At 42.3% G+C, this 25,186-nt stretch overlaps 1 protein-coding gene across 3 annotated transcripts in view; it reads right to left on the bottom strand.

Moving 5' to 3' along the window:
• Positions 1-476: 476 nt before the first annotated feature.
• Positions 477-25,186, bottom strand: part of LOC123993584 (protocadherin-1-like) — a 405,421-nt gene continuing 380,711 nt past the window's right edge. For all 3 annotated transcript variants that reach the window (XM_046295906.1, XM_046295904.1, XM_046295905.1), the window contains exon 5: positions 477-7,621. In XM_046295906.1, coding sequence (XP_046151862.1) covers positions 7,206-7,621 — 416 coding nt within the window. In that variant the 3' untranslated portion in view covers positions 477-7,205. The remainder of the gene's footprint in view (positions 7,622-25,186) is intronic.

The following is a 25,186-nucleotide window of genomic DNA, read 5'->3' on the forward strand; positions in this document are numbered from 1 at the left end:
AATGGGCAAGATAAAAGATCTAAGTGCTTTTGAACGGGGTATGGTAGTAGGTGCCAGGCACACTGGTTTGAGTGTATCAAGAACTGCAATGCAGCTGGGTTTTTCACGCACAACAGTTTCCCATGTATATTGAGAATGTTCCACCACCCAAAGGATATACAGCCAACATCCAGCATTGGAGTCAACATGGGCCAGCATCCCTGTGGAACACTTTTGACACCTTGTAGAGTCCATGCCCTGGCGAATTGAGGCTGTTCTCAGGGCAAACTCAATATTAGAAAGTTATTTTGTACACTCAGTGTACATCCTCCACTATGACCACATCTACCCTGATTATGATCTATAATTAGATGTTATGTTATGATTGTACAAGTTTGGAATTTCTTTGAATACAATGCATGGTAATGATGTGAATGTATTCATTTCAGACAATTATCATACATACAGAACTGCAAAAAAAGGCAAACACATTTTTATTGAATGTATTTTATTGTAAAGCTATAAGGAAGGATAATTACAAGATATTGTTTCTTTGATTTGCCCAGCAAAAATAAAAGACCACATTTATTGTTCAAACATGCAGATACTGATCTTAACATAATAAAAACTAATTAGGCTAAAAACGAACATAGAACCAGATTTCCTCAAAGCCACTATTTTGCAATAAAGATCAAATAAAAAATCAAATGAAACAGAGTAAAAAGCCGTAAAGCCAGTGAGTAGTTACAGAAGAGGTTTGAGACAGAGTCAGCATCCTCACCATTTCTGCAAAACCTGACCACTCACACCCTAACATACCCTATTGGGAAAAATATCTTACAATTTAGACTTGTCGTTGGATTTGACAATGTTTTTTTTCTTAATTTAAAAAAAAGCTACACTTGCATGTACATAAAACTGTACCAGAAAACAAGGCATCACAAGCATGTTTCCTATATATATTGTATATAACCAACAATTAGGCTACAAAGTTTGACTTTCTATAAAGACATAATTTAGCGGCAGCTGATTATTCCTGTTTTCTTCTTCTCATTTCGAAAGCTCACCCGAACCTTTTGGGGCGAGTTACCTTAAGGGGAGCGAGTTTCACTTTCTTCAGCTTTTGGGGTAAGAAAGGGATGAGGAACCCAATAACTGAATAACTCCTACATGGCACAAAGCGAGATTGTTTAAAAATGAACTGTTTTCTCAATAAGCATCATCTGCTTTGTTTCAGTTCCTTTAACTGATTTTGTGATTGTTTATTCAAAGTTATGACAGTTACGTTTCCCATGTCATAGCGTTTTGTGTGTTTCATTGTATTGTGAGTATGTCAGAGTTATGCTGTCATTAAGCACCCATCATTAAGGGGAAACAGGAAACGTAGAACACAGTCTGCCTTGTGGAAATGCAGGACATATTTTACAAAGCCAAAAATCCAATGCCTCTGGTAAAAATAGCAAATACCATTTATATGTATATGTTTATAGCTGTGTTGTTTTTATTCTATTAATAAAACAACGTAGACAACAACAAAAATGTATATATTTATAAAATTGGCTTTTTCATGCTCTACTAAATCTCCTCATCAGGAACAACCAGCACCGACCTATTTCTTTGACCAGCCCCAGTTGATATTTGCACCTTGATTAACTGTGTATTGTTTGTTCTGCTGGTATGATTTGACACCATAATGTGATGTGATTGGAGCTTCAACGTAATTGATAGACCTTGGAGGTGGGCTTCGGATTGAACTGCCCACCCCAGTGATATCGTTATAATGGTGGGGTCCTACAAATGAGGGCTCAATGCCACTCCGCATACCATTGACTGAGCCATTTTCAAAACACACACCTAAAAGTCACACACTGGAAAGCAAAGTGATTTCAATTAGCACTCTAAACTCATTCTAGGTTGCTTTAATGAATACTTAGGAATCAAGATATATAGACCAACAAGGGAATCCCTTGATAACATTACAAGTACTGATCTACATTCCATTTTCTATTCACTATAATTAATATCCAACCATATTTATGAGCACACCCAATTCTCTGAATCTGTGAAATAGTCTCTTAAAAGCAAACGAGGTGGAAGTATCATCATGATGAGGATTTGAACATTACTGAGCACAAAAACACAAAGGGGATGTGAAAAAGATGTGCCAAATACTATCCCTTGTTATCCATGTTACGCCTGTCTGCACTGACTGCATTCCATGTTTCACGGGCCAGTTACTGTATAAGCCGATCCGTTGAGGTAAAGAGTTCTACATGCTTCATGAATTAAGGAATACAATTGAATAAAATGCACACACAAAGCAATAAACCAACCAAATCAACACAGGCATGCTTTGCCTCAGCATAAAATAGGATGCTGCTGCAGCGGTGCTGGACACACGTGCACACTCTCTCATATGCATGCACGCGCACACACGCACACAGTCTTCTCCTGCCCGTATCTGTGACAGCTCCTCTCTAGGGATAAACTCCAGGTGATTCCCGTTGGAGAGAGTGAGAGTTTGTGAGACTGTCAGAAGAGTCCATAGAGCTTAGGTGGAGCCATCTTTTTACAGTATGCAGGCAGCACCTCTAAAGCTACAAATACAGAAAAAACACCTGTGTGCTACATACAAGCGAGTGTTCACACACACACACACACACACACACACACACACACACACACACACACACACACACACACACACACACACACACACACACACACACACACACACACACACACACACACACACACACACACACACACACACACACACACACACACACACACACACACACACACACACACTCCTCATCCCCTATCAAATTTCACTGTGTGTTCACATTGAGCCTCAAAGGTTAAAGAAAAGCAAATAGCATCGCATCTCAAAGGTCAGCTTCTCCGCACCACCACAAAAAGCTGGGGTTAATTGGTGCCACATGACCTACCCCCTTCACAAATCATTTACTCTCACTCCATCTCTATCTCCATCTCCCTCCCCATTTGTTGTTCAAGGACCCCTTCTCCCCGTCCTCCCTGCAGCCCTCTACCCCGTCAGCCCTCTGTATATCAGCTGTATATCAGCTATGTCAACTCAGGAGATGGAGCTCAGAAGGGCTTAGAATCTATCCCTCCGGCACTGGAGGTCCTGATCAGTCCATGGGTGGGCAGGGGAGGTTATCAGGGGACTAGAGGCCCTGTCGGGGAGGTTACCAGGGGACTAGAGGCCCTGTCGGGGAGGTTACCAGGGGACTAGAGGCTCTGTCGGGGAGGTTACCAGGGGACTAGAGGCCCTGTCGGGGAGGTTACCAGGGGACTAGAGGCCCTGTCGGGGAGGTTACCAGGGGACTAGAGGCCCTGTCGGGGAGGTTACCAGGGGACTAGAGGCCCTGTCGGGGAGAACCAGGGGACTTGAGGCCCTGTCCGGGAGAACCAGGGGACTAGAGGCCCTGTCAGGGAAAACCAGGAATCTAAAGGCCCTGTCAGGGAGAACCAGGGGACTTGAGGCCCTGTCTAGGAGAACCAGGAATCTAAAGGCCCTATCAGGGAGAACCAGGGGACTAGAGGCCCTGTCCAGGAGAACCAGGAATCTAAAGGCCCTGTCAGGGAGAACCAGGGGACTAGAGGCCCTGTCTAGGAGAATCCGGAATCTAAAGGCCCTGTCAGGGAGAACCAGGGGACTAGAGGCCCTGTCTAGGAGAACCAGGAATCTAAAGGCCCTGTCAGGGAGAACCAGGGGACTAGGGGCCCTGTCTAGGAGAACCAGGAATCTAAAGGCCCTGTCAGGGAGAACCAGGGGACTAGAGGCCCTGTCTAGGAGAACCAGGGTACTTGAGGCCCTGTCTAGGAGAACCAGGAATCTAAAGGCCATGTCAGGGAGAACCAGGGGACTAGAGGCCCTGTCTAGGAGAACCAGGAATCTAAAGGCCCTGTCAGGGAGAACCAGGGTACTTGAGGCCCTGTCTAGGAGAACCAGGAATCTAAAGGCCCTGTCAGGGAGAACCAGGGGACTAGAGGCCCTGTCTAGGAGAACCAGGAATCTAAAGGCCCTGTCAGGGAGAACCAGGGGACTAGAGGCCCTGTCAGGGAGAAAAATGTGTGTTTGCTGTGAAGGAACACCACGGGGGAAACCAGTGACTTAATATCGGACCAGTGTTTGATCTATACATTATCAAACAAGGACATGAAATCAACATTGAGATATACTTTGAATGAACAGTTACTTGAGGTCCAAGACCCTAGCTGTTACTGTGTATGGACCTTCCTGTGGAGAAGTCATTGGGAGTATTTGGTTGAACATTACTTTGTGTTCATTAGAATAGGTGATGATGAAAATTGTATTCATTAATTAATGTAGTATATTGTACAATGTTGACATAGCCCAGTAGAACTGAAATACAGTTCATTTCAAACAGATTCAAAACAGATTCAATGCTGCCCACCGTTTCTTTCATGCCTTTTATGTTCTTGTAGACGATCCCTTTATTATGTGGCTTTAAATAAAATACGTGCTTTTTCAAAAGTCACAGGGATTGATTGTCACCATGATAGACCCATGACTGAGATTTTTAAATGATGCATTATTTACAATGGTTAACCATTTAGTCACATGTAAATCATGTTATACATTGAAGCACGCACAATCAAGTCAGCCATGGACTTGTTGAATGTGAACTGTAATTCAAAGCATACTAGAAATGCATACACAAAAAATGCAGTCTACGGTCAGACACAGGAACATAAGATACACATACTGGCCTGACCTTGTGATCTTAGCTTTTTGATGCCATGACCCTTAAATGACCTCACCTGAATCATGTTTTGTATCCTAGCAAGCCATAACAACAACAGTCTCTTTGAGTGTATCCTGCGGTGGTGTTTATGTTGTGCAAGAGCTCCAGCTGTAGTGTTAGTAGTCTGGAGGTCTTTTTCACACTCTCTTTTTTCTCCTCAATGCGTTTTCATTAGTCCAATCATGGCTGATGCTCATTGCCACAGGTGAAATCCCCATTACTGTCAGCAGTTATTATTATGAGACTCCAAATTAACTTCCAAACCGCCAGGACACCCTGCTCGGTTTTGAGATGTGGAAATGATCACTGCTAATGAACGATGCCTCCAGGCTCAATTAGAGCAATGCCTCTGCAGGGCGGGGTTAGCGGGGTTAGCGCGCTAGTGTATAGGAGAGCTGTGAATCCTCCCCAACTCTCCAACTACTACCACCATCACACCACAGGACCAGGACAGACTTTACCTCACACCCACAGCAGGTCTCTAACAGCCGTGCTACAGTGGGGAACTGACTTGGAACAGCAGGTGATAAATACCATCAGTTTTCACAAAGATGACTACTGAATTGCCAAACTTAGAAACTAGAGATTGCAATACATGAGAGTTAGAGTTATGGAGTATGTGCACCATGGAACGATACACCTTAACAAAAGCAAGCTGTTTCTTGTTGCTCTCCAACTGGATACCTGGTGTGAATTGATCCTTCGGTGAGACCTCAATCAAGGAGTTTGAGATTTGGGTGGCGAGGGACTGAAAATGCACAGCAGTAGACATTGACATCCCCTTCAGCCAACACATTTAACACCAGCACCATTTTTTTCTCAAGTGTTTTTCTTTTGTCCAAGATCATAGTAAAGATGAGGAATACAACGTCACAAATGTGTACTGTAGCTTCACATGTTCAGTGATGTGTCAAAGGTTATAAATCCTCCCAGTGTTACACTTGGTATTGTCAACCGGTGCATCATGGATAACACAACCAACCAACAAAGGTTCCACATCACTGTGAGATCATAACGACAATGACTCAAAAAGGTACAGCTCTTATTGAAGCTCTATACAGCCAAAGGAAAATAATCTAATAAAACGCTTAAAGTCTAACTCATGTCCATTGTATTTACAGCTCTGTACATTGATAAAGACCCCTTGGTTGTGAAAAATGTGTTGAGGACTGTAATGTCTTATGTTGAGCAAAGGATGGCAAAATTACCAGTCAGCTGTGTCCTCTTGAGTAGGAGCAGGACTTGCCTGACGACTCAAACTGAATTCTTCCACGGCTCTATAGTTCGCTACATACTTCAGTCTGAGACTGCCATCATTGAAGTTGTTTGTGGTGTCGACTAAAATGAGGGGTGGTGTACAAAACATAGTAATCAGTGATTGGATCATCTCTAACCAATCAGAGTATCAAAGCCAATGTCGAATTTTCAAACTGCCGCTTTATCCACGTGTTCTGGCTCTGTCCAAACCCATTGGTTTCTGGTACCAATCAGAATGGCTAGAGTGCTTTTTTTCCTCTTCTAGAAATCGCTGCGCAAGATACTCGGATCATGACTCATTGCGGAGAAGAAACTAACATCCTTGGGTGTGGTGTAGCATTTTGCAGGAGCAAGGAGTTTGGGTAGTCAGGCAAGAGAAACACCGCTCTAATTCTAGTTATAAACTGGGTGGTTCTAGGCCTGAATGCTGATTGGCTGACAGCCATGGTATATGAGACCGTATACCATGGGTACATTTATTGTACTGCTCTAATTACATTAGTAACCACTTTATAATAGCAATAAGGCACCTCATGGGTTTGTGGCATATGGCCAAAATACGGCAAATGGCTGTATCCAGGCACTCCGCGGTGTGTCGTGCTAATAACAGCCCTTAGCCGTGGTATATTGGCCATATACCACACCCCCTCGTGCCTTATTGCTTATTAATTGGAGGTCCCAGAGTTGAGACCGACACTCACTTCTAAAAAAAAGGAAACAAAACACTGTATATTCATGTGTCTATTTTACAAGAACACTTTTCTACCCTCATTGTTTTCAGTTCCAACGGAACTCCAACAGAAATTCATTGTAAAAAAAAAACTTGAACACGCAATCATAACTAAATAGTCTCCAATTAAGTTATCACAATGTTTAAATGATAGTGTAGTTTACATTCTGTCAGTAGAATTTGCACTCGCCAAGTATCTTCTTTGTTGGGCTGACCGATTTGTACTCTTTATTTAATTAATTGGAGGTTTTGTGGATTCTAAAGCCTCATACGGTGGGAGGTGGTTATAAAAAGGAGGGTGGTGGTGGTGCTATGGCACTTCTTAGACGACACAGCAGCTAGGCACAGGGGTAGTGAGGGGGTAGGCCTGAGGGCATGGGGTCAGGAACAGTGGGCATAAGGGTAAGGGTGAAGGTGGTGGGGTGGTGGCCACATCATCGCCCTCACAGGTAAATCTCTCTCTTGGAGCCCTGGTTGGTGGGTGTGGTGGCGGACTGGTACTCGGCTGCCTGGCTCAGGGGAATCTCCTCGCAGCCTTTGCCGGAGTCGCTGCCCCCGGAGAAGGCACTGCTGTAAGGGGGCAGGAAGCGGATGTTAGCCACCTTGGAGCCTCCGCTGCCACCTCCAGCACTCCCACGCTCGTCTGCCATGGGCTTGGGACTGCCGTTGGCCATGAGGTGGTCCTGCCCCTCACTCTCCAGGTAAGGCACGAAGGTGGAGAGCTTGGGGGCGTTCTTGGTGGAGCTCTTACGATTGGGGGAGGGCTGGCCAGGCATCCAGCAGGCGTCGGAGTGGCCGAACTCGGTACACTCATGGGTGCAGTTCCCAGTCATGGCCACATCAGGCAGAGGCCTGAGATCTGCAGACAGAAAGGGTATCGGAGTTAATATAAGACAGCAAATGAGGAGGACACATAATAAAAAGGATGAGTCTTGGACAATAGAGTTAGATGAGCACATGTGATAGCAGAAAACACACTTATAATCAGTTTCATGAAGTGATCATCTTTTTATGAAGGATAGCAATGAAAAGAAATGGCAGAACATATCATGTTTGTGAAATGGGACAACAGAGCCAACCAGTGTGGACTAATCCACCAACATACTGTGTTTAACCAGTCCAGCATAAAACTGTTCAAAGAAAATCTAAATCAAATCAAATGTAATTTGTCACATTCTTCATAGAATAACAGTGAAATGCTTACTGCATTGTTGGGCACTTCCCAAAAATGCAGAGAGAAAGAAAATTGAGAAATAATAGAAAAGTAATAACACGTAATAATAAAAGTAATAATAATAAATACACAATGAGTAATGTATAACTTGAGTAATGTATAACTTGGATATATACAGAACAGAGTCGATGTGCAGGGGTACGAGGCAGTTGAGGTAGATACAGTATGTACATATAGGTAGGGATATAGTGTCTAGGCAACAGGATAGTAGCAGCATTTCTGAAAAAAAGTGTCAGGGTAGCTATTTGGTTAACTATTTAACTAATACTCTATGACTTGGCTGGCTGGAGCCAATTTCTAGAGCCTTCCTCTGACCTCTGGTAATGAGGTCCTAGATGACAGGGAGCTCATCCCCAGTGATGTAATAGGCCATACACACTACCTTCTGTAGTGGTCGATGTCAAGCAGCTGCCATACCAAGCAGTGATGCAGCCAGTCAAGATGCTCTCAGTGGTGCAGCTGTAGAATGTTTTGAGGATCTGAGGGCCCATGCCAAGTCTTTTCAGCCTCCTGATGGGGGAGAGGTGTTGTTGTGCCCTCTTCATGACTGTGCTGGTGTGTGTGGACCATGACAGATGCTCTGTGATGTGAACACTGAGGAACGTGAAGCTCTCGACCTGCTCTACTACAGCCTAGTCGATGTAAATGGGGGCTTGCTCGGCCCTCCGTTTCCTGTAGTCCAAGATCAGCTCATTTGTCTTACTGACGTTGAGGGAGAGGTTGTTGTCCTGGCACCACACTGCCAAGTCTCTGACCTTCCGATAGGCTGTCTCATTGTCGTCGGTGATCAGGCCTACCACCATCGTGTTGTCAGCAAACTTAATGATGGTGTTGGAGTCGTGCGCGGCCACGCAGTCGTGGGTGAACAGGGAGATTCAGTAAGCAATTCATTGTTTTAGTTTCACAACAAGACAACTCATAATACTTCAATAAGACGTAATAATATGCTAGATAAAAATCTAATATTCAGGGTCACAGTGCAAAAAACTGCCAAGAACATTGCCTAATTTGATGTTTAACAGAGATGCAGCAATATGATGTTTAACAGAGATGCAACCACATACCAGATAGTGGGTGTTGAGTGTGAAACAAGATTAAGGACATTTTAAGAAAAACACGCTCAAGGTTGACTAAAAGGGAATTATGTCGCGCAGTCAATTAAGGCGGAGTCAACAACACCACTACTGCTTTTTCACATAGAACAAATGGCATAATGAATGTTAATATAACACACAGACACCGCCTCTGCTACGGCTGTGTCACATTTAAAAAATCACAGCTTAATGGAAAAAGGTCAGCATCCCCGAGCGGAAATATCAATGCGTATGCAGAAAGTAACCTTTCTTCTGTGCGTGACATTAGATTATTATTTGATACTGCGGGGCGAGATGGGAGGGGGGAACAGGCTGTTCAGTTCTCTGGGGGAAGCGATTATTTCCCAAACTGCCTCTGCTTCATGCATAATTGAAATTCATTGCCCCTGTATTAAAGGAGCTACAGTGGGCTTTTCCTTACTTTTTGGGGGGAGGAAGGTATATGCTTTCGCATCCTTAGCTAGGTTTGGAGAATGCTGAGTAGTGACTGTGTGCATTACTCCAAAATCTCACACTACAGTGGATTTTTGGGCTTCATAATGCTTACCCATTTCTCATGGAAAGCAAGGCACTTGGGAAAATACGGTTTGTGCAGCTAGATGTATGCCAGAAAAACAATGCAGTTTTGGTTGTTTTTAAAATGCTTTTTTCAGCCTCTCTTCAACAGGTGGCCTACTAATGGTTAAGGTTAGGATTCGGGAGGGGAATCTAATTCTAGACCTGTACCTAAGAGAAACATCAACTAATCCCAGAATAGTATTCATTTCTACAGCCTGAGATATTTAAGGAATAGTAAAAATGAAAAAGACCAATCAGATCATGCCCCTACGTTCGAGAAGTGCTAATCAGACAATTTAGTGAAGGCCCAGAGGGTCATGTTGCTCATAATCAAAAGCAGGAATTAATTGGCTTTTGTTTGAGGTTGTACTAATTGGCCGGCGTGGTGGGAGGAAATGGTTGGGCGGGGTGAGAAAGGGTAGTAAGGGTCCCTTGGTATACTTAGGGAAGCTAAGATCATTGAAGGGTTCTCTAATAAGACCTTCCACTATTAAACATGGAGGTCATCAGTCCTAATTTAAAACTCACTTCATGAAAGATAATATGAGCTTTGGCGTCGATTAACCAGCAGTGTTGCCAGTGAACATTTTGTTGAAATCATCAGTTTTGGAGGAGTAATTGAACCCCTGTTTTAGAAACTTCCTGACACACTGAGACACACACTGAGACACACACACACTCTTCTGTGTCGATAAGGCCCAGTTGGCATGTTATCAAGGGAACTCCATATTCAACTGTCTCTAATAGAAAAGATTGTTCCTGCTGAACCTTCATCTAAGAGCCTTATCTTCATTTCCAGAGTTCCAGTTAACCCCCGGGACCCTCTCAAGCCATCTACGAGGGCCCCAAGAGAAGTCTCCTCCTCTCAGCGCTCCATACACACTCGTCTGCCTCGGTCCCACTTCTCTGTCCAAACTAATTAGATTCCAAAGTCCCTGCTCTGGAAGATGTCGGCGTAATAAAATGGAAATAATTTCCAGATGGGTATCTGACATTTTACGCTGTCGAACAGAGTAAAGAAAGGAGACATATTGGGCTCCCCCTCTTTCTGTGAGATATGCTAACAAGGAAATTCCTATCCTCCACTCCATTCTCCTCACCTTGGTTCGATCCAATGTACATAGAGAAACTATTCATTTTTCTTTACAAAATTGTCATATGTTTAATTATCTTGAAGTCCAACTGTGTTCTTTACAGTTTAAAGAGGGAACGAGGGAGCCAGCAACTTTGTTCGATAAAAGTCTATGTTTAGGGCTCATCCCTATTCATATGATAGCACACATATAGACCAGCATGCAAGCACACATATATAACCATGCAAACACATACACACAACTACATGGTGCCGACAGACATTGCAGCTCTGTTTCTAGCTCATAAGCAACTTTGCAGTATTTTGTTTTTGTGTGTGTTATTTCTTACATTATTAGTCCAGAACGTTGTTCGCGTTATTACATACAGCCAACATTTGGGGGATATCAGTGGAAGTTGCACACCAGCATTACTACCAGAAATAAAACTTTCCCAATTTAAATGATCCCAGAGGCTGCTCCAAGATGCTGCCAGCGGATAAGAGGTATTCGAGTGGACTTCTAGTTTGACTCAGGAGGTGTGCACAACATCCACTGCTTCAGAGTATATTACTCGCTAATGTTCGGTCCCTGGACAATAAAGTTGATGAGCTCAGGCAAGGATCTCCTGTTTCACGGAATTATGGCTCTCTCCGGGGCGGCAGGGTAGCCTTGTGGTTAGAGCATTGGGCTAGTAACCAGAAGGTCGCAAGTTCAAATCCCCAAGCTGACAAGGTACAAATCTGTCATTCTCTCCCTGAACAGGCAACTCCCACTGTTCCTGGGCTGCCATTGAAAATAAGAATTTGTTCTTAACTGACTTGCCTGGTTAAATAAAGTTAAAATAAATAAAAAAGTATACTGTCCCTGTCCATACAGTCAGCTGGGTTCTCTGTGCATTGCACAGACAGGAATAAATCATTCTTTGGGAAGAAGAAAGGCAGTGTTTCATGATTAACTACTCATGGTGTGATTGTGATAATGTAGAGGAACTCAAGTCCTTCTGTTCACCCAACCTAGAATACCTCACAATCAAATGCTGACTGTATTACCTCCCAAGTGAATTCTCTGTGGTTACAGTCACAGCCATGTATATTCCCCCCTAAGCTGATACCACGACAGCCCTCAAGGAACTACACTGGAAATCACATATCCTGAGACCGCATGTAGTTAGGGGATTAGTTAGTTGGGGATTTTAACAAAGTAAATTTGAGGAAAATGCTACCGAAGTTATATCAACACATTGCCTGTAGTACTCACACTTAAAAAACTCTCAAACATTGTTACTACAAGGATGGCTACAAGGCCCTCCTCCGCCCTCCCTTTGGCAAATCAGATCACGACTCCCTTCCTATAGGCAGAAACTCAAAACAGGAAGTACCTGTGCTAAGGTCTATTCAACAGTGGTCTGACAGAATCCATGCTTCAAGATGGTTTTGATCACGCTGATTGGGATATGTTCTGAGTTGCCTCTGAGAATAACATTGACTTATACATGGACACAGTGACTAAGTTCCTCAGGAAGTGTTTAGGGGATGGTGTTCACACTGTGACTATTAAAACCTACCCAAACCATAAACCATGGATAATAGATGGCAGAATTCATGCAAAACGGAAATCTCAAACCACAGCATTTTACCCCAACAAGGTGACTGGGAGTATGGTAAAGCAATCAAACAGGCGAAATGTCAGTACAGAGACAAAGTGGAGTAACAATTCAACGGCTTAGACACAAGACGTAAGTGGCAGGGTCTATAAACCATCCCGGATTGCAAAGGGAAAACTAGCCACATCGCAGAAACTGAAGTATTGCTCCCAGACAAGCTAAACACCGACGAGACCCGCTCCCAAGGACTGTGGGCTCTCGTTTTCCATGGCCGACGTGAGTAAGACATTCAAGAGTGTTAACCCTCACAAGGCTACCGGCTCAGACGGCATCCCTAGCCGCGTCCTCAGAGCATGCGCAGACCAGCTGGCTAGAGATTTTACAGACCATTTCAATCTCTCCCTATCCCAGTCTGCTGTCCTCAATTGCTTCAATATGTCCAGAGTGGTTCCTGTTGCCAAGAAAGAAAAGGTAACTGAACTAAATCACTTTCGCCCTGTAGCACTCACTTCTGTAATCATGAAGTGCTTTGAGAGGCTAGTTAAGGTTCATATCACCTCCACCTTACCTGACACTCTAGACCCAATGCAATTTGCATACCGCCCCAATGGATCCACAGATGATGAAATTGCCATCACACTGCACACTGCCCTATCCCATCTGGACAAGAGGAATACCTATGTAAGAATTCTGCTCATTAACTATAGCTCAGCCTTCAAAACCATAGTACCCTCCAAGCTCATCATTAGCTCGGGGACCTGGGTGATAATGGAACACGAGTCACTTTAATAATGTTTACATACTGTTTTCTACTGTATTTTAGTCAATACCATTCTGACATTGCTCGTCCTAATATTTATATATTTCTTAATCCCATTCTTTTACTTTTAGATTTGTGTGTATTGTTATGAATTGTTAGATACTACTGCACTTCCTAGGAATTTTCTACACCCACAATAATATCTGCTAAGTATGTGTATGTGACCAATACAATTTGATTTGACACACAGGTACACACAGGTACACACACAGAAACACAGAAGAACAAGACCCAAACCACAACACACACCCTCATAATAATTCCTGTCCATTTGGATTGAGGGCATTCTTGTCTCCGATATGCACCGAGATCCCTCTTGGGGCCTCTGGGCCAAATCTAATACATGCAGACACTTCGTCCCCATAATACTCTCAGCCAATTGATTTTCAACCAGTGCCTTGTCTCAATGCTGCCAGGGGAAACCCCATCCAGGTGGACCAGGTTGACAGGTATGTGTGTGTGTGTGTGTGTGTGTGTGTGTGTGTGTGTGTGTGTGTGTGTGTGTGTGTGTGTGTGTGTGTGTGTGTGTGTGTGTGTGTGTGTGTGTGTGTGTGTGTGTGTGTGTGTGTGTGTGTGTGTGTGTGTGTGTGTGTGTGTGTGTGTGTGTGTGTGTGTGTGTGTGTGTGTGCTTGAGTGACTGTGTGTGCTGTGTCGGTACAGTGGGGGGAGTGGGGTGCCGGTGATCCGTATCAGAACAAGACTCCACAAACACACACACCTTTTGTTGCGCACCCAGAATACCCAACATGAAGCAGACCACCCCGTGCCCCCGTCCAATAGGTCATTACAGACTGACTAACTTGCCACAGTCTTCTCTCCCTTTCCTTCCACTGTATCATACTCGCCTCCTCATCCCCTTTCCCGGTTCCCTACCCATGCCACTGTTTCCACTCTGACCCCGTATGCTTCTATGAAAACCTTGCTGAGTCTAATTCAACTTTGGGCAGATAAGAACTTTGTCTTGTCAGTCTTTATTCATGCTTAAACTTTTTGGGAAATTAAATTAGCCGGCTATTAATTAATCGACACGCTGCTTGGAAAGCGGATAGTGGAGAGAGAAGGGAAGATAGACAGGAAGAGGGTGAAAGTAGACAAGGAAAGAGAAGAGATGAGGAGAAGATTGAGGCCTGAGGAAAGGAGGAAATAACTTTTAGCAAGGAAAAAGAGAGAACAGAATAGGTTTGCAAATAACCTCTAAAAGTCTAAGTCGGTTTTAAGATGGTCATACCATGGATCATATAGCTATTTCATTTAGAATTTTAGGACCCCTTTAGGTATCCCACAAAAATATAAAAAATTATTTGATAAAATATTGAATATGGCCTTTAATACTATAGCCCATAGAAATATTGAATAACGCATTCAGAAATGGCAAAAAAAACAATAAAACTAATAAATCATAAGGAATAAGGTTTTGAAGTGTCTGTCCTATATCTAGGAGATATAAGAAAGCTCAGGAAATATATAAATATATATTTTTACACATATTTAACCCCTATATTTTTGAGCACAAAACTTCCTCGTAGAGAAAAACAGAGAACACCATGGTGTTCGTGAAGGACTACCCTTTCTGTAGTGTGGTCAGACAAGTTGGCACATCAGCATGACCGACTTCAGATGTGTATGGGTTGTAAAGCAAAACGGAGAACACCATTGGTGTTCGTGAAGGACTACCCTTTCTGTAGTGTGGTCAGACAAGTTGGCACATCAGCATGACCGACTTCAGATGTAGTGTGGTCAGACAAGTTGGCACATCAGCATGACCGACTTCAGATGTGTATGAGTTGTAAAGCAAAACGGAGAACACCATGGTGTTCGTGAAGGACTACCCTTTCTGTAGTGTGGTCAGACAAGTTGGCACATCAGCATGACCGACTTCAGATGTGTATGAGTTGTAAAGCAAAACGGAGAACACCATGGTGTTCGTGAAGGACTACCCTTTCTGTAGTGTGGTCAGACAAGTTGGCACATCAGCATGACCGACTTCAGATGTGTATGGGTTGTAAAGCAAAACGGAGAACAACATGGTGTTCGTGAAGGACTACCCTTTCTGTAGTGTGGTCAGACAAGTTGGCACATCAGCATGACCGACTTCAGATGTGTATGGGTTGTAAAGCAAAACGGAGAACACCATGGTGTTCGTGAGTTTCATCATAGTTTATCACCATAATAGCAACACCTTTATAGCTTGGGTCAATTTCCACCGCAGATGCAGATGTGGTGGATTGAGAGGCAGCCCACGCAAAAAAAATATATCTCTAGCTTAAACTGACAGATTTGGTTGGGGATGTTTTTATTATGTTACTTAAATTGATGCACGGAATTAAGGAATTAGGAACAAGGTATACTTTTTATTTTCTAATTAAATACAGGGGCCACTATTACCTGGCCTTGTCACTGTATCTGACCTGTGACATTCTATTGCCAAAATGGCCGACAACACCTTACATCCTTTAAATCCCATTCTGGCAATATGCTCTGTCCACATATTACAATCACACAAACGAGGGTTTGGCAAATGAAAACCCCAACCGCTGGCACGCAAATCTAACAGTCATTTATTTCATGACACCTTTTCTTGAGGCAGGAACAAAACAACACATGACAAAATAATATTTGATGTTTTTGCTGCACCTGCTGCCTTTGCTTGATAGAATATTGGGTGCTCTATATACTCTTAGGTGCTTGTTTCATCCGTTCTGCGGCGCGCCGGCTGTGGCATCAATTTATTGACTGACGTTTAAAATTAGTCCCAGTCGCCCTGATCCAAATCCATTTCCTACTAAGTCCTTGGTGTCTAACCAACGAAGGGGGAACGAGTCAATATGAGCATGTAGCCTTGGCGAAATAACAGAAATGTAATCGCTTGAGGCAATCTGTGAGGTTATCTTGGCTTGTCTCAAGTCCCTGAGTGATGAAAGAAGAAAAACTAGTGAAAATGTTCAGTTTGACTTGCCCTCTGAAGATTACAATTGGCTTCCAATGCTTGGGTGGTTAAGCCACAAAACACGTTTTTCAAAGGCTGTGAAAAAGGATTTTTACAGTATGTTGATCTGTTGCTAATAGGCTAGCACGTTTTCCTTCATAAAGAGGAACATTATACTGTTTGGAAACAAGTCTTTTGGATATACCATGCTCACTCATTGGGCATGTGGGGTGCATATATAGAAGATTATAGGGAAAGGGCGGATACCTAGTCAGTTGTCCGAATGGAATGTATTCAGCTGAAATGTGTCTGCATTTAATCCAACTCCTCTGAATCAGAGAGGTGCTGGGGGCTGCCATAATCAACATCCACGTCTTCGGCGCCCGGGGAAGAGTGGGTTAACTGCCTTGCTCAGGGGCAGAACGACACATTTTTACCTTTTCAGCTTTGGGATTCAACCCAGCAACCTTCCAGGTAATTGGCCCAACGCTCTAACCACTAGGCTACCTGCTCTAACCACTAGGCTACCTGCTCTAACCTCGAGGCTACCCTATCATTATTGCATTTGTGTGTGTGTGTGTGTGTGTGCACGTGTGTGTGTGTGTGTGTGTGTGTGTGTGTGTGTGTGTGTGTGTGTGTGTGTGTGTGTGTGTGTGTGTGTGTGTGTGTGTGTGTGTGTGTGTGTGTGTGTGTGTGTGTGTGTGTGTGTGTGTGTGTGTGTGTGCACGTGTGTGTGTGTGTGTGTTAATCTCATATTCCAGCAAAAATGGCTTGCTTACATCAACGTATTGACAGAAATGCTTGATATCTGTCAAAGCATTAGAATCCACTTCCCTACAAATCAATGGCCACCCCCCAGTCAATGCTATGGTGCTAGGAGTCAATGTGAATGACTACAATCCACAACATGACAAACTAATACACCACCAATTTCCTTTGCTTATGGCTTAGTTTGGTAAGATGGTTGACGTTTATAGGAATCAGTATTTTCCTGGAGGCAGCACTGAGCAATTTCCAGTGTCAAAGTGGAAATTGGCTATATATTGTGAAAATGTAGGGGGGGGGGTTTAAGGTTTTAACTAAAGGTTAGGGTAAGGCACAAAGTAGCAGAGTGGTTAAGGTTAGGTTTAAAATCAGATTGTAAGACTTTGTGGCTGTGCAAGCTAGTGACTACCTGCAGAGCTGCCTTCAGTACGTGTCATCCTAATAAATGCCAACCTGCATGTGGCAAGAGCCTTCACATGAAATATTTCAGTTATTTCATTTCCTCTTAATGTATTTCATAGAGAGCACCTTTTATGTATTTTGGAGCAAAATTACCAACTAAATCCTCATAGTCTTTCAACCCTGGAATTTAATCAGTGTTGAATGCACCTTTGATGGAATCACAGCCTGGGTAGAAATTCAAGAACTGAAATTTTTCACGTGAAGGCTTTTGCCAAACGCAGGTATTTTTTTGTCTCTTCTTTGTTTTTTTTTACCGTCTTCATTCTATAAATAATTTAGTTTCATATTTTTCTGGTAATCAGGGGCTGCAGAGTCTGCTTAATTGATCACCTTTCCTAGGACTCTGATTGCTCCGGTTTCCCAAGTCTACATCGGTCCCTGGTTTAGTGAGAGAACAAACACCAGCAGATACCAGTCAGTAATGCAGACACCAGCATACACCAGCAGACATCATACACTGCAGACACCAGCAGACACTGCAGACAACAGCAGACATTGTTGACACCAGAAGACTGCAGCAGACACTTCAGGCACCAGCGGACAGCAGACACCAGCAGACCAGACACTGCACACTCTGTTGACACCAGCAGCCACCAGCAGACACTTTAGACACCAGCAGTCACTTCAGACACCAGCAGACAACAGCAGACACTGTAGACACCAGCAGACACAGCAGACACCAGCAAACAGTGGAGACACCAGCAGAGACCAGCAGACAACAGCAGACACTTTTGACACCAGCAGACACTAGCAGACACCAGCAGACACTGCAGACACTAGCAGGCACTGCAGACACCAGCAGACACCAGCAGACAACAGCAGACACCAGCACACACCAGCAGACACTAGCAGACACCAGCAAACACCAGCAGACACTGCAGACACTAGCAGACACCAGCAGACATTAGCAGACACCAGCAGACAACAGCAGACAGTGCAGACACCAGCACACACCAGCAGACACCAGCAGACACCAGCAGACACTGCATACACTAACAGACATCAGCAGACACCAGCAAACAACAGACACTGCAGACCTCAGTAGAGACCAGAAGACAACAGCAGACACTGCAGACACCAGTAGAGACCAGCAGACACTAACAGACACTAGAAGACACCAGCAGACACCAGAAGACATCAGCAGTCACCAGTAGACATCAGCAAACACCAGCAGACATCAGCAAACACCAGACACCAGCAGACACCGCAGCCCCTGAGGACCGTTGTCACCCACCCCTGCTCTCTTGGCTTCAAGCCCTACACTACTGGGATCAAAATGTGTTTACTTTTCGCTTGCTGTCTTTTGTTCTACTTTTATTGTATTCCCAGCCTCTCTCTTCCTCTCTTAGGCATGCACATACAAACATATTCACACACACACACACACACACACACACACACACACACACACACACACACACACACACACACACACACACACACACGCACGCACGCACACACACACACACACACACACACACACACACACACACACACGTGCACAAGCATACAGCTACAGAACAATGCTCATTAAATATAAACTCAAAACGGAAAAAACATTCACATGGCCTTTTCCTGACTGACCTCACGATATAAAAGAAGAAACTGAATCCTTTAAATAACTTCAAGCCATAGTAACAAACAGATAAGACAACACTTGATAAACATTAAACATAGAAAAAAATACAGAAATATTACAAAGACAGGGTGAAAAAGATTCATCTGTGAATCTATACTCCAAAAATATTCAACTCAATTATTTATCAAACGAAGAAGGTTAAAAAAACTAATAGGAAATAAAAGATCCCCAAAGAATGGGAGAAGGATGAATCTTTTTAAAGTATTTTTGCCTTTTAATTTCTAACCCCCACCCCTCTGGAATATAACAGGAAAAATTCAATTATGCCAGAAAGGTGAATAAATTTGCAGCAGTACCGCTAGCCCCTGCGGCTCTGGCTTGTAACATTTCCCTGGTTGCTTTTAGGGCCACAGAAGAGAAGGGGAGCTTATTAAGAGGCCGCCTGAATCTTTAAAGTGTAGCTCACTATTACAATATATCTAGAAAAACCTTTTTTCTTAGAAAGGGGATATATATTTTATCACTGTGCGCGTGCAAGCTTGAGGAGCCTCCACAGCATGAACTAGACCCAACGACGCAAGGAAATTCCTTCTCTTTTTTTGAGATTGGAAACTGAAAATCTTTCCTCTCTATGAGCAAAAAGTTAATGTTGCACTTGTGTCATCTCCTGCAGTGACATTTTTGAGGAGAATGAATAGAGAGAGAGTAAAGTTATTTATTAACAAAGCAAATGCAGCAATATCTGTGATGAGAAAGCATTATGGGTAACAGCGGAGACTGCTGTCTCATGGTCAGCCAGGAGACATATTCTCTGATTCAAAACAGGGAGGCATTCAACAGACAACAGCACAAACAGGCACATGAAAAATGAATTATATTAATGTGCACTATGTAATGCTCCATATTGAGAGAAATAGTTAATTGTTATGAGTATATGTCTGTGTATGTCTACAGTACATGATGTCTACAGTATGTTTACAGTATGTCTTTGTGTATGTATACAGTATATCTACAATATATCTACAGTGTGTCTACAATATGTCAACAGTATGTCTGTGTGTATGTCTACAGTATGTCTTTGTGTATGTCTACAGTATATCTAAAATATATCTACAGTATGTCTACAGTATTTCTTTGTGTATGTCTACAATATATCTAAAATATATCTACAGTATGTCTACAGTATGTCTGTGTGTATGTCTACAGTATATCTAAAATATATCTACAGTATTTCTTTGTGTATGTCTACAATATATCTAAAATATATCTACAGTATGTCTACAGTATGTCTGTGTGTATGTCTACAATATATCTAAAATATATCTACAGTATGTCTACAGTATTTATTTGTGTATGTCTACAATATATCTAAAATATATCTACAGTATGTCAACAGTATGCCTTTGTGTATGTCTACAATATATCTAAAATATATCTAAAATATATCTACAGTATGTCTACAGTATGTCTTTGTGTATGTCTACAGTATGTCTAAAATATATCTCCAGTATGTCTACAGTATGTCTGTGTGTATGTCTACAGTATATCTAAAATATATCTACAGTATGTCAACAGTATGTGTTTGTGTATGTCTACAATATATCTAAAATATATCTACAGTATGTCTACAGTATGTCTGTGTGTATGTCTACAGTATATCTAAAATATATCTACAGTATGTCTACAGTATGTCTGTGTGTATGTCTACAATATATCTAAAATATATCTTCAGTATGTCTACAGTATGTCTTTGTGTATGTCTACAGTATATCTACATTATATCTACAGTATGTCTACAGTATGTATGTGTGTATGTCTACAGTATGTCTAAAATATATCTACAGTATGTCAACAGTATGTCTTTGTGTATGTCTACAGTATGTCTAAAATATATCTACAGTATGTCTACAGTATGTCTTTGTGTATGTCTACAATATATCTAAAATATATGTAAAATATATCTACAGTATGTCTACAGTATGTATGTGTGTATGTCTACAGTATATCTAAAATATATCTACAATACGTCTTTGTGCATGTATTTTTTATGTTTTAGTTTAATTTCACCATTATTTAACCAGGTAGGCAAGATGAGAACAAGTTCTCATATAACAACACAGAGTTACACATGGAGTAAAACAAACATACAGTCAATAATACAGTAGAAAAATAAGTCTATATAATAATAATGTGAGCAAATGAGGTGAGATATGGGAGGTAAAAGCAACAAATAGGCCATAGTGGTGAAGTAAATACAATATAGCAATTTAAACACTGGAATGGTAGATTTGACAGTAGATGAGTGTGCAAAGTAGAAATACTGGGGTGCAAAGGAGCAAAATAAATAAATAAATAAATACAGTAGGGGAAGGGGTAGTTGTTTGGGCTATTTATAGTTGGGCTATGTACAGGTGCAGTGATCTGTGAGCTGCTCTGACAGCTGGTGCTTAAAGTTAGTGAGGGAGATAAGTGTTTCCAGTTTCAGAGATTTTTGTAGTTCGTTCTAGTCATTTGGAGCAGAGAACTGGAAGGAGAGGCGGCCAAAGTAGGAATTGTATATATACATTGTTATTATTAGTAGTAGTATTGTATGTATACATTATGTCTTTGTGTATGTCAACAATATATCTACAATATATCTACAGTATGTCTACAGTATGTCTGTGTGTATGTCTACAGTATGTCTACAGCATATATTTGTGTATGTCTACAGTGTGTCTATAATATGTCATTGCGTATGTATACAGTATGTCTACAGTATGTCTACAGTATGCCTGTGTGTATGTCTACAGTATGTCTACAGTATGCCTGTGTGTATTTTTACAGCATATATTTGTGTATGTCTACAGTGTGTCTCCTGTAAAAGAACACATAAAACACACTCATACAGGTATATATCCCATCCCCCACTTACACAACCCCTTTGTTATGGCAAGCCTAAATGAGTTCAGGAGGAAAATTGTGCATAACAAATTGCATGGACTAACTCTGTGTACATAATGGTGTTAACCATGATTTTTGAACGACTACCTTATCTCTGTACCCCACACATGAAATGATCTGTAAGGTCTCTCAGTCGAACAGTGAATTTCAAGTGCAGATTCAACAAAAATGACCAGGGAGGTTTTTCAATGCCTCACCAAGGGGGCACCTATTGGTAGACGGATAAAGAAAAGTATCCCTTTTATCCCTTTGAGGTGAAGTTATGAATTGCACTTTGGGTGATGTATCAATACATCCAGTCATTACAAAGAAAAAAAAATTATATACTTTTTCTTCCACATTGAGTATTTTATGTGTAGATTGTTGACAAAAAATGAGAAATCTATCCATTTTCATCTTCCACTTTGTGTGTGTGTGTGTGTCTGTGTGTGTGTGTGTGTTTATTTGCCTGTGCACACTTCCTTCTGTGCTGTGGCATCTGTCCTGGGTTGCTGGACCAAGAGAATGGAGGCAGATCACTTCTTCACCGATAAATGATGAGTGTTTGGGGCCAGTTTGCCCACCATATGCTCCCAGATTAGGGCATAACCCCCCCCCCTCCTTTCCCCTGCCCGCCGCCCCATCCTAACTCAAACTGCCACACCTCATAAATCATTCTCTGCCTCCCTCTATTCCCATCATTCTTTCTCTATCTCTTTCATCCTGTCTCTTAACTTCCCTCCCATCATCTCGATGGGCAACATTTGCTCACCTTTTTGTCCCACCATTACAGTGCCTTCGGAAAGTATTCAGACCCCTTGACTTTTTCCATACTTTTTCTAAAATTGATAAAAATAAGAAATCCTCACCAATCAACACGCAATACCCCATAATGACAAAGCGAAAACAAGTTTTTAGAAATATTTGCAAATGTATTGAAACATAAAAACATAAATACCTTATTTAGATTCAGACTCTTTGCTATGAGACTCGAAATTGAGCTCAGGTGCATCCTGTTTCCATTGATTCTCCTTGAGATGTTTCCACAACTGGATTGGAGTCCACCTGGGGTACATTCAATTGATTGGACATGATTAGGAAAGGCACACACCTGTCTATATAAGGTCTCACAGTTGACAATGCATGTCAGAGCAAAAACTAAGCCATAAGGTCAAATAAATTATCCGTAGAGCTCCGAGACAAGATTTTGTTGAGGCACAGATCTGGGGAAGGGCACCAAAACATGTCTTTACCATTGAAGGTCCCCAAGAACAAAATGGCCTCCATCATTCTTAAATGGAAGATGTTTGGAACCACCAAGACTCTTCGTAGAGCTGGCCACCCGGCCAAACTGAGCAATCAGGGGAGAAGGGCCTTGGTCAGGGAGGTGACCAAGAACCCATGGTCACTCTGACAGAGCTCTAGATTCAGGATTGAGGCAAAGATGAACAGACCAAAGTATGAATGCACCAATTTGTAAGTCGCTCTGGATAAGAGCGTCTGCTAAATGACTTAAATGTAAATGTACAGAGAGATTCTTGATTAAAACCTGCTCCAGAGCTCTCAAGACCTCAGACTGGGGTGAAAGTTCACCTTCCAACAGGACAACGACCCTAAGCACACAGCCAAGACAACACAGGAGTGGCTTCGGGACAAGTCTCTGAATGTCCATGAGTGGCCCTGTCAGAGCCCTGACTTAAACCTGATCGAACATCTCTGGAGAAACCTGAAAATAGCTGTGCAGCGATGCTCCCCATCTAACCTGACAGAGCTTGAGAGGATCTGCAGAAACTCCACAAATACAGGTGTGCCAAGCTTGTAGCGTCATACCGAAGAAGACTCGAGGCCGTAATCACTGTCAAAAGGTGCAAAACAAAGTACTGAGTAAAGGATCTGAATAATTGTGTAAATGTTATATTTCCATATTTATTTTGAATAAATTAGCAACCATTTTAAAAAACAGTTTTTGCTTTGTCATTATGGGGTATTGTGTGTAGATTGATGAGAGAAAAAAAATTTTTGATCAATTTTAGAATAAGGCTGCAACCTAACAAAATGTGGAAAAAGTCAAGGGGTCTGAATACTTTCCAGAGGCACTGTATAACACTTATATCACTTAAGGCATTTGTTCCTATAGACACTGAGATAAAGACAGAAAAACGACCCCCCCTGACATCAGATCCCATTTGTTCCTATAGACACTGAGATAAAGACAGAAAAACGACCCCCTGACATCAGATCCCATTTGTTCCTATAGACACTGATATAAAGACAGAAAAACTACACCCCTGACATCAGATCCCATTTGCCCCTATAGACACTGATATAAAGACAGAAAAACTACACCCCTGACATCAGATCCCATTTGTCCCTATAGACACTGATATAAAGACAGAAAAACTACGACCAGATCCCATTTGACATCAGATCCCATTTGTCCCTTTAGACACTGAGATAAAGACAGAAAAACTACACCCCTGACATCAGATCCCATTTGCCCCTATAGACACTGATATAAAGACAGAAAAACGACCCCCTGACATCAGATCCCATTTGTCCCTATAGACACTGAGATAAAGACAGAAAAACTACACCCCTGACATCAGATCCCATTTGTCCCTATAGACACTGAGATAAAGACAGAAAAACGACCCCCTGACATCAGATCCCATTTGTCCCTATAGACACTGAGATAAAGACAGAAAAACTACACCCCTGACATTAGACCCCGATTGGGGTTTCAGTTCTGACATCTCATCATCACTAAATGAGGAAAAGAGGAATAAGCTATTTTTACGCAAATCCTGTGTTTTATGGTGATCTGAATAAAACAGTAGAATGACAGCATGCTAATTGCATGTTGATCGACTTATCTGCCGACAAGTTATGATGGCTCTCCTATGTTTTCTTTTTCATGATGTCATCCCCGTTCACTAACTCTTCACGTATCACCCGCTGTCTGGCTTTCAACCATAGATTGTTGTGCTCCAGGCGTCAACATCCATCTAAACATATTGAGTCAAATGTATGAACGGAAGGCTGTTAGATAAGTGTGAATTCAAGATAAATATGCAATACTTGCATGACAAGCTTAGGCACACAAATACTTAATCTAGGGACACACACAAACATGCACACACACACAGGGGTGTTGAGGAAAAACAAGCATTTCTCTTTTTATTTGTCAGCTTCTGAACTCCCTTTCCATCTCTCTCTGACATGAAAGGGTCAGCAATGAGGTTAGAGAGGTGACAGAGGTTACAGAGTCACACTGCTATGTGTCTTATAAGCCCCTATACACCCAGGATCTAACCCATGCAATTTTACACACACACACACTCACGCACACACGCGTGTGCACACACACACGCGCACACGCGCACACACA

This window comes from Oncorhynchus gorbuscha, linkage group LG13, assembly GCF_021184085.1.
Source record: "Oncorhynchus gorbuscha isolate QuinsamMale2020 ecotype Even-year linkage group LG13, OgorEven_v1.0, whole genome shotgun sequence".
In the NCBI taxonomy this organism is placed as follows: domain Eukaryota; kingdom Metazoa; phylum Chordata; class Actinopteri; order Salmoniformes; family Salmonidae; genus Oncorhynchus; species Oncorhynchus gorbuscha.